Below are 11,284 nucleotides of genomic sequence, written 5' to 3'. Positions count from 1 at the left end.
AAACTTTTGTTGTACATATATACTTGGTGATAATTATTTTGGAAAAAAATAAAAATAGAAAAAAATTCTTTCTTTAAAGTACTCTGTGAACAGCACAATAAAAAAATCAGTTTTTGTGAATCTAGGATCGATACAAAAGTTATGATATGAAGATGGCAAGTTAAAAGTTATGTACTTTTGCTTCTGAAAGGGAAAATTGCTAATATCTTAAGAAAGAATGACAACATGATCTAATCCTCTTTCCCACACACCAATTTTATTCCAAATAATCACATAATTTTAAAAATTTCCCCAAAACACTCTTACAAAAAGTAACCCCACTGTCATTAATTCTGGAAATTTCGTTTTGTACGTTGGTAAGTACTACCTTAGTTGAACTGAAACAGTCCAAAAATTCCACAGCTTCTATCGATTTCATCTTAAAAGTTAAAAAAAACCCTACTTTTCATGATAAATGATGCTACTGATAACTTTACTTGGTGGACTTTTAGTTACTTTGGTAATTTTTACAATCTTACAAATAAGCAACACACATTATTATTATGAAATAATAATAAGCCAGTCTAATGGCTTGCATTGGAGGCCAAGGAGTTGCATTTTGTCAAACCCAAATTGAACAGAGTTGAATTTAGATTAATACAGAGAAAGGCCTGCTCTGGATGTGTTGTCCTTTGTAATTCTTGAAGCATCAGATGAATAGTAAAAAGTTCAAAGAGCTTCTTATTACTCCTGTAAGAGAACAAGTACATTAACTTAGTTGCACACTCTCGGGGAGTTTATCTGAAATGACAAGGAGAGATCATTTACTTGTAAATGTGGGCAAATGGCACCTGGTTTCAACATAGTGCAGAACATAGGTTAACTAAAGGATTAATATGCCAAGACAAACAAAACGAGCTTTAGGAGACAAGCTTAGCAGGAGGGGAAGAATGAAGGGGGAGAAATCGGAGGGGGAGATGAACCATGAGAGACGATGGACTCTGAAAAACAAACTGAGGGTTCTAGAGGGGTGGGGGGTGGGAGGATGGGTTAGCCTGGTGGTGGGTATTGAGGAGGGCACGTTCTGCATGGAGCACTGGGTGTTATAAGCAAACAATGAATCCTGGAACACTACATCAAAAACTAATGATGTGATGTATGATGATTAACATAACATAAAAAATTAAAATTAAAATAAAGTAGAAAAGTATTCAAGGAAGACGAGAATATGCAGAATATGCTTTATAATACTGAAAACTGCACCCTAGTCACCATTAAAATGCTTAAGAATATTTTTTTCCTCACAGCTAGAAAAAAACCATACTTAATCATCTTAAGTAGCAGAGGTTACCTTTGACTTAGCTCCAAAATACCTTTTCAGCCATCCTCCTTCTAATAATCAGTCAGTAATTTCATTTTCAATAATTTAGAATAATATCTAAAATATGTTTATTTCCTTGTTTCCATGTATTTACCTCTTGAAAGAGATTATCAAATAACTTATGTAACCACCCACTTAATACAAAACGATTCACATCTCTGTGGTTTTAAAGCTTTACTTTAAGACCTTCTTGCACTCACATCAGCTATTCCCAGCCCTCCTGCCGGAGCTTTGTTCTAGCTCTTCATTTACATTCATTTCAGAATGTAAACTATAACACACATCAAGAATAGTAAAATGCTTTGGCTCAAGGGAGTACATAAAAAAAATCCCACAAATTAAGAGCTAAGACCCAATTAAACCTAAATAATGTTACTGCAGCTTTGTGGTACTACAGGTAAACTATAACAGGTCTTCTGAGAATTTACCGGATACAAATCAAGACAACCATGGTACAGTCTGCAAGTGAAGGAAGACAAAGAATTGATAAGCTTAACTGATGCCAGTCCAAAACTTGCTGAGTTGAGTATGAGGTTACAATTCGACAATTAATAATTTACTGTGGTGTGGTACTGTGTGCCAGGCAGCAAGGAGAACATATGGACCCACTGTCACACACCTACAAATAATTTTAAGAGGTATTGATTATATTTACTATTCAAGTACACCGAGGTCTGGTAAAATACCTAAGTTCACTACCATGCAAATTACAGGTGAGGGGAAAGGAAAGGGGCAGAGGAGCTAAACCAAAACCAAAATTTTACTGTTATAAACATGAGATGAGACAGGTGTTTAATTTGCCTCAAAAGAAACACTAGACGCTATCAAAATTAGGAAAATGAAGCTTAAAATCTATGCCCTTTATAATTTAATAACTGGTTATACCAATGTTTGCATCGGGGGAAAGAAGAAATGCAAAAGGAAAGCCTTTAATTCTTATAATAAAATCCAAATTAGTGGCATAACAAGCCCATAATTATTTCCTAAAATAAACCAGTTAACAGTTATCATTTTAAATCTCTTCTACCTGCTTCATTCTCAGTCCCTAAATTCATTTCAATACATCAACAGGATCTGCAGATAAACTTTTAATATCTTTTATTATTTTCACTTGTGGTATTACAGAGTATCAGTGTGCAGTAATTCACTCTAATACTACCACTTGGTTGCTAAAAACTGCTCTTAGTTTTGCATACTCTGTGGTACCTAAGGTTCGTTTAGCAGAAATGAACTACGGAAACAAGACATTCCTAGATGAACGCTCTAATTCTCATCTGTCACTAAGTATGTATCTTAGACATGCATTAATATTTCATGAATCTCAAGATTCTACATTTATTGGAACCTGTGATTTAATAAAGTTGAATGAGTACAGGATTCAGAAAGGCCTAAATGATCACAATAAGAGATCTTTCAATAAAAAAATCTTAGAAATAAAAAAAATTCTTACTTGATTTTGGAAAGTTTCTGCAGAATAATACTGAGCTTTTCTAGTATTTGAAGATCAAGCTTAGGGGTTCGAAGCAACACAGAGCAAGTACGAAAAAATAAAGTGTTGCTACAGGCTTCCAGGAAAGGCTGCAAGGATTCTGCAAAACAAATCACCAGTGCTTTACTGTTAGGGTGTAGCTAAAAAGGAAATTAATAACAATTCATAAATATTAATTTGGATTTTCACTCTTTTCATACTTAAACTTTGGAGCAAAAATACCATCATTTGAAAAATTAAAATCTCCACTGGCTCTTGTTGAGCAACGCAAACCAAAGATAAGACTATTTTCCCTAATATCCAACTTCCACTAGGCAGTATTTAGCAGAAATCCCATGTTTGGAAGAATGGGGGAAGATCATTTCTTCAAAAAGTTCATAGCAGTAGGCTGAGTTTAAATAATTAGCAATAAGAAATATTTTGGGGATAGCAATTTTTGAAAAAACCTACATTTAAGAATTTTGTTTGAGTGTTATGACAATTTACATAATCAATGGCTAGGGAATAACTTCTTAAGCACAAAAGTCAAAGGGTGAAAAGATTCATAAAAGGTGAAAAATTTTACAAAATACAAAATTTTAATGTCTATGTAAAGAACAATTACAAAACTTAAAAGGCAAAAGCTCTGAAAGACAAAAGCAAAACAAAAGGGAAATGTCAAACTTGAAGCAGAGGCATTGGGAGGAAATCCCCTTGTAATGTATTTGCTAGAAGACTGATACTGTTAAAAATAAAAGCTCTTATAAATCAGTAAGAAAAAGATGGACTTAATATTTTTAGTAATGAACAAAGGGCACAAGGAAGAAATCACGATGGAATAAATATAATAAAAATAAAAATAAATTAAAAATATTCATGAATAATGAATAAATATTCATTAAAAATATTCAACCTCAGTAGGAATAAAATAATTGGAATTCGGCAAATTTGTATCAAAAGCCTTATAAGTAGGTATATCCTTCGATTCAGCAATTCTGCCTCTAAAAAATGTGTCTGAATCAAATGTATGCAAAGGTTTGAGAATAAGGGCCACAGTAAAGTTTGCAATAGTGAAAACTAAAAGATCTGTTAAAGTGGTTATTAGTTGAACACAATAATGCATAAAAATGTTTTGTAAGGTGTGAATCACTAGTATAGGTCATTAGGAAAGCTTGAAAAGAAACAAAAATCATAGAAAAATAATAAATTATGGCTTTTAAAGTAGTTAAATTCCTATGTAAAAAGCCTCTGTAAAATTCAGAGGCTCCCACAGTGAATACAGGACTTTATTTCACACAGATAAGTCAGTAACTACAAAGGACATTGAAATATGATAGCTTTGTATTCATCATTCTTTTTGAATCCATAAGCACAGCTTAAAAGATTGTCTTTACTGAGTAAAATAAACTATTCAATAATAAAACCAACAAAATCCACACTAGTAAAGTCAGAGCAATGTTATGATAACAGAAAATGAAAGGTGCTACATGCTAGCAGTGGACCACGAGGACAGTGGTCACTTGTCCTCTGCACGTTACCACGTAGTAAAAAGTAGGAGGAAAAAACGTAATACTTTCCCCACAGCAGTCTAACCCAAGTACGGACTACACTTAGTTCACCAAAAGTCATGTGCATGTTTGGGTGTCTATATGTGTGTGTGTGCATGTGTGTGCATGTGTGTGTGTGTGCACATGTAGGTATCTCAGTTACAGGATCTTCTTAAAGAATGAAAATGTAGGTTAAAAATACAGCACACATAATCTACAAAAAACATTTTTATTATTATTTTTTTAAGTAGGGTAGGCTCCACACCCTACATGGAGCTCAACACAGGGCTTGAACTCACGACCCTGAGATCAAGACCTAAGCTGAAATCAAGAGTCAGAGGCTTAACAGACAGACCCACCCAGGTGCCCCAATCTACAAATCATTAAAAATGCACTGACTGAAATTTCAAGCAGTTTCATTAAAAACTGCACACAGTTTTCTTATTTCAGATCCTGAGACATATGATTTATGTCAACTCTGAACAAGAAAGGTAACTATATTACATGGCTAACAGATTTTAAATCAATGGATAAAGAACAATCATGTAAGTCACTACCAGAAAATCCACTGAGGTTTCTTAACCCCCCTACAGTCTACAATATCGATCTACGGTATGTTCTCAATTTAAAAGCCTAAAAACCACATAAAAAAGTTATAATGGTTTTTTGTACAGCTGACCCTTGAACAACTCGAGTTTGAACTACACAGGGCCACGTATACACAAATTTTTTTCAATAAATACAGTACAGTACCGGAAATGTATTTTTTCTTCCTTATGATGTTCTTTAGCTTACTTTGTTGTAAGAATACAGCATATAATACATATAACATACAAAATATGTGTTAATCTGGGGCGCCTGGGTGGCTCAGTCATTAAGTGTCTGCCTTTGGCTCAGGTCATGATCCCAGGGTCCTGGGATTGAGCCTTGCATTGGGTTCCCTGCTCCGTAGGAAGCCTGCTTATCTCTCTCCCACTCCCCCTGTTTGTGTTCCCTCTCACTGTGTCTCTCTCTGTCAAATAAATAAAATAAAATATTTTAAAAAAAACAACAAAAAATCCCCCAAAATATGTGTTAATCAATGGTTCATGTTATCAGAAAGGCTTCCATTCAACTGTAGGCTGTCAGTAGTTGGTTTTGGGGAGTCAAAGGTTATATGCAGATTTAAAACTGCATGGCGGATGGGTGTCCCAACCCCAGCATTAATTGTATAAAGTGGCATGAAAGAGAGTGTATCTTCTTTTATTTTACTATACTTTATATGTAAATCAAGTCTTGGAATGAACAAAGCACATACATTTAAGGGTTATTACCAAAAGCCCCAAGTAAACATTGCCAAATAAAAGTGAACTTCCTTGTATGACCTCTATAAAGGAAAAAAGCCAAGACCAACCAAAAACTTAAATATATAAGCATATTTAAAATGTGAAGCTTGTAAAGGTCTTTTAGAAGTAAAAGAAGTTCACTGGTTTGATTTCCAACCATTGTTTTAAATCTATGAAAAAGACATAAAAAGAAAGGAAATTCTGATATTCTTATATGCATTGCATTAGGTTTAACTCTAAGACTGAAACACTGCAGTTTTAACATTTTTTCATTACTCCAATGTTCAAATTCATTACATCTTTTAACCTTAGAAGAACTTCAATTTGAATAAAGGTGGCTAATACAAAAGTGGGGGAAAAAAATTGAAGGCCCAATAGGCTAGGTGACTTGTCTTCTAAAATTCATGTAACACTGGATAAATTACTTAGCATGTCTTCACTAATTTCTACATTAAAATGGAAAGATAAAACTGCTTGAGAGAATTTCTCTCCCCTAATACCTAGTCATAAGAATAAAAAATTTAAGACAAACCCTCCCCCCAAAAAAAAAACCTTTACCTATAACAACCAAAAAAGGGGCAGAAGTCAAAGTCACAAACCTTAAAAAATGTTCTAGGATATAAACGTAAAATTCTGGAGTGGAGAAGAGTTAGAAGTGTGGCCAGCGTTCTAGCCACCTTAACCACCCTTCTTCCATATCATATACTGGGGTTGACAAAACCTTGGGAATTCTTACTAATAACCCCCAGACCTGAGGAAGAACAAATGAAACAGCTGTTGTTACCTTTTCAATCTTCTGACTGGAAAACAGAGAAATGGGTTGCCAGGGGGAGTGATCTGAAAATAACATTCCTGAATACACACTGCACTGGGAAGTCAGTCTAAAGCCAAAAGAATTTCTCTATGGGAACAGGATACTCATACCTCCCACTTTCCTAATTAGGTGAAATGAGCCCAAACAAGATATTTAGTCAAATCTCAGAAGTAAGAACAGTCCTGAGAATCTAACAGCATGTTATCACCACACCTATGGGGCACAGAAAAAAACATATATATTAAGGACAATGGCTTTTAAACTGTAGCTCAGAAGGGAGAAGAGAAAACTGGACTTGGCTATAGTGGTAAGAAGAGGGTGCCCCATGCCTTCTATGAGGACACACAGAAAGTGTGGACAAGGAAGTCCACCTAAGAACAAGACTAAAAGCAGCATGGCAACCTGGCATATGTATTACATCAATCAATCAATCAGTCAATCAACCAATAAGAAAGGATTATAGCAATGTACAAGACAGTCAAATGTAAAAGAAAACACAACTCAAAAAACAAAACAGATTTCCATAAGAGTTTTGAAGATATATACCTAGCAAAAACATGGCTAGTCAATAAAATAAGAAAAGATGATAAACAATAGGATTTTAAAAAGAGAGAATTTAAAAACCACTATTAAAAGACATATTTAGGGGGGCCTAGGTGGCTCAGTTGATTAAGTGTCCAATTTGATCTTAGGGTCATGAGTTCAAGCCCCACATTGGGCTCCACACTGGGTATGGAGCCTACTTAAAAAAACAAACCAAAAAAACCTGATAAATCACAAAACTGAAATGATATAGCTGAAAATTAGATTACTATCATAAAAATTTGAGATAATCATAAACAATACAAATGAAAATGATGCAAAGACATAATTAGGAAAGAAGAAGAAATAATTAGAAAGAAATCAAGATATGGAAGACCATCAAAAAAAGATCCAAAATAAGGATAATTTGTATTCTTGATATCAAGTTAATAAAATAATATATATTATAGTTTACCCTTGAACAACATAGGGTCCCCCCAACCCCACACAATCAAAAATCTGTGTATAGCTTCGGACTCCCCAGAACTTAACTACTAACGGCCTACTACTGAGCAGAAGTCTTACCACAAATAAATAGCTGATAACCATATACTTTGTATGGTATATGTATCATATACTGTATTCTTAAAATAAAGTAAGCTAGAGAAAAAAGTTTAAGAAAACCATAAGGAATTAAAAGAATTATTCACCACAATCAAGTGGGATTTATTCCTGGGTTGCAGGGGTGGTCCAATATTCACAAATCAATGTGATACACTACATTAATAAAAAAAAGGGATAAGGACTATATGATCCTCTTAATAACTGCAGAAAAAGCATTTGATAAAATACAGCATCCATTCTTAATTAAAAACCCTCAACAAAGTAGTTACAGATGGAACATACTTCAACATCATAAAGGCCACCTATGAAAGACCCACACCTAATATCATCCTCAATGGGGAAAAACTGAGAGCTTTTCCACTACAGTCAGGAACAAGACAGGGATGTCCGCTCTCACCATTACCATTTAACATAGTATTGGAAGTTTTAGCCTCAGCAGTCAGACAACAAAAAGAAACAAAAGGCAACCAAATTGGCAAGAAGGAAGTCTTTCACTATTTGCAGACAACATGATACTCTATGTAGAAAACCCAAAAGACTCCACCAAAATATTGCTACAACTAATACACGAATTCACCAAAGTCACAGGATATAAAATCTATGTACAGAAATCTGTTGCCATTTCTATACATCAATAACAAAGCAGGGGAAAATGAAATCAAGGAATCAATCCCATTTACAATTGCACCAAAAACCATATGATACCTAGGAATAAACCTAACCAAAGAGATAAAAGATCTGTACTCTGAAAACTATAGAACACTTATGAAAGAAGCTGAAGAGGACACAAAGAAGTGGGAAAAATTTCATGCTCATGGAATGGAAGAACACTGTTAAAATGTCTATACTACCCAAAGCAATCTACACATTTAATGCAATCCCTATCAAAATACCACCAGCATTTTTTCACAGAGCTAGAACAAACAATCCTAAAATTTGTATGGAACCACAAAAGACCCTGAATAACCAAAGCAATCTTGAAAAAGAAAACCAAAGCTGGAGGCATCACAATTCCTGACTTCAAGCTGTACTGAAAAGCTGTTGTCAAGACGGTATGGTACTGGCACAAAAACAGGCACATAGATTAATGAAACAGAATACAGAACCCAGAAATGGGCCCACAACTATATGGCCAACTAATCTTCAACAAAACAGGAAAGAATATCCAATGGAAAAAAGACAGTTTCTTCAACAAATGGTGTTGAGAAAACTGGACAGCCACATGTAGGAGAATGAAACTGGACCACTTTCTTATACCATACACAAAAATAAATTCAAAATGGATGAAAAACCTAAATGTGAGCTAGGAAACCATCAAAATCCTAGAGGAGAACACAGGCAGCAACCTCTTTGACCTTGGCCCCAGCAACTTCTTACTAGACACATCACTGTAGGCAAGGGAAACAAAAGCAAAAATGAACTACTGGGACTTTATCAAGATAAAAACCTTTTGCACAGTGAAAGAAACAATCAATAAAACTAAAAGGCATCCTAAGAATGGGAGAAGATATTTGCAAATGATATATCGGGTAAAGAGTTAGTATCCAAGATCTATAAAGAATTTATCAAACTCAATACCCCAAACACAAATAATCCAGTTAAGAAATGGGCAGAAGACAAGAATAGACATTTTCCCAAAGAAGACATACAGATAGCTAACAGACATATGAAAAGATGCTCAACATCACTCATCATCAGGGAAATACAAATCAAAACCACGATGAGATACCTCACACCTGTCAGAATGGCTAAAATCAGCAACACAGGAAACAACAGATATTGGTGAGGATATGGAGAAAGGGTACCCTCTTACGCTGTTGGTGGAATGCAAACTGGTACAGCCACTCTGGAAAACAGTATGGAGGTTCCTCAAAAAGTTAAAAATAGAGCTACCCTACAACCCAGCAATTGCACTACTAGGTATTTACCCAAAGGATACAAAAATACAGATTCGAGGGGTACATGCACCCCAATGTTTATAGCAGCCTTATCAACAACAGCCCAACACATATAGGCTATAGGTGCATATATATATATATATATATATATATATATATATGCACACACATGATGGAATATTACTCAGCCATCAACAACAATGAATTCTTGCCATTTCCAATGATGCGGATGGAGCTAGCACGTATTATGCTAAGTGAAATAAGTCAGTCAGAGAAAGACAAATACCATACGATTTCAGTCATATGTGGAATTTAAGAACAAAACAGATGAACATATGGAGGGGGGAAGAGGGAGGGAAACAAACCATAAGAGACTCTTAATGAAAAATAACAAACTGAGGGTTGGGGCACCTGGGTGGCTCAGTCGTTAAGCGTCTGCCTTCGGCTCAGGTCATGATCCCAGGGTCCTGGGATCGAGCCCCGCATCGGGCTCCCTGCTCCGCGGGAAGCCTGCTTCTCCCTCTCCCACTCCCCCTGCTTGTGTTCCCTCTCTCGCTGTGTCTCTCTCTGTCAAATAAATAAAATCTTTAAAAAAAAAAAAAGAAAAATAACAAACTGAGGGTTGATGGAGGGGAGGTAGGTGGAGAATAGGCTAAACAGTGATGGATATTAAGGAGGGCACTTGTTGCGATGAGTACTGGGTGTTGTATGTAAGTGATGAATCACTAAATTCTACTCCTGAAACCAATATGTTAACTAACTAGAATTTAAATAAAAATTTGAAAAAAAAAATCATAGGAGGAGAAAATACATCTATGGTACTATACTATATTTATAGAAAAAAAAATCCACGTAGAAATAGACAGGCACAGTTCAAACCTGCGTTGTTCAAGGGGTCAATTGTATATATGAAATGCTAAATGAACAAAGAAGTGGATGTGCAGATTGAAAAAGCACAATAGTGACCCAGGAAAAATTGCTTCAGAACATTCAACAGCAAGATCTACCCTAAACTTCAAAGATAAAATAGTCATTAGCTCCCTAAGCGAAAGAATAAGTTATCACTAACAGGGAAAAAGTCAGACTGTCCTTTCACTTCTCTGCAACAGTAAAAGCACAGTTTACAAAGTTCTGAACGAAAGGGAAGGGAGCAATCAAGAGATTATTCAAAAACAAAAACACAGAAATGTAGAAGTTACAGTAAAAGAACTATTCTTGAGCACTGATTATAACTGAATGTAAAACTAATATAAAGCAAAGTAATAAGAAAACCAACATGAAGCACATGTGCAAATTGTGGTCACAAAACAGAATGAAAAATATAAACTGCAATAATGTAAAAAAAAAACAACAACAACTAAAAAAGTCAAGAAGTGGAGGAAGGGGAGATGAAAGTGCACTAGTGCTGCTATCTTCATCTTTCCTAGCTGGGAGCCAATACATTTCTAAAACTGAAAACAGTATTTAAAAGATAGGATACACTAAAATGACTAATATAGTAGGGGTGCCTGGGTGGCCCAGCTGGCTGAACGTCTGACGTGTGGTTTTGGCTCAGGTCATGATCTCTTGGGTCATGGGATCAAGCCTCGCATCAGGCTCCATGCTCTGCATGGAGTCTGCTTGGGATTCTCTGCCTCTCTCCCTCTGCCCCTCCCCCCTGTTTGCTCACACTCTCTCTCTCTCTAAATTAACTAATTTACTAGTTAATTAATTTTTAAAAATGACT

The 11,284-nt window shown here is 35.3% G+C and overlaps 1 protein-coding gene across 10 annotated transcripts in view; it reads right to left on the bottom strand.

The window, feature by feature from the left end:
- Positions 1-191: 191 nt before the first annotated feature.
- CCDC138 (coiled-coil domain containing 138) overlaps positions 192-11,284 on the bottom strand; it is a 135,368-nt gene continuing 124,275 nt past the window's right edge. For 3 of the 10 annotated variants that reach the window (XM_035001919.1, XM_035001920.1, XM_035001921.1), the window contains 2 exons: positions 2,811-2,949; positions 192-729 (listed from right to left, as the gene is read on the bottom strand). In XM_035001919.1, coding sequence (XP_034857810.1) covers positions 564-729; positions 2,811-2,949 — 305 coding nt within the window. In that variant the 3' untranslated portion in view covers positions 192-563. The remainder of the gene's footprint in view (positions 730-2,810; positions 2,950-11,284) is intronic. The other 7 variants (XM_035001911.1, XM_035001916.1, XM_035001913.1 and 4 more) reach the window with 4 other exon arrangements.

Source organism: Mirounga leonina, unplaced genomic scaffold (genome assembly GCF_011800145.1).
Source record: "Mirounga leonina isolate KUSES-001 unplaced genomic scaffold, KU_Mleo_1.0 Mir_125, whole genome shotgun sequence".
Lineage (NCBI taxonomy): Eukaryota > Metazoa > Chordata > Mammalia > Carnivora > Phocidae > Mirounga > Mirounga leonina.
The sequence above is the reverse complement of the archived record's forward strand: the minus strand, read 5'-3'. Positions and strand labels throughout refer to the sequence as shown.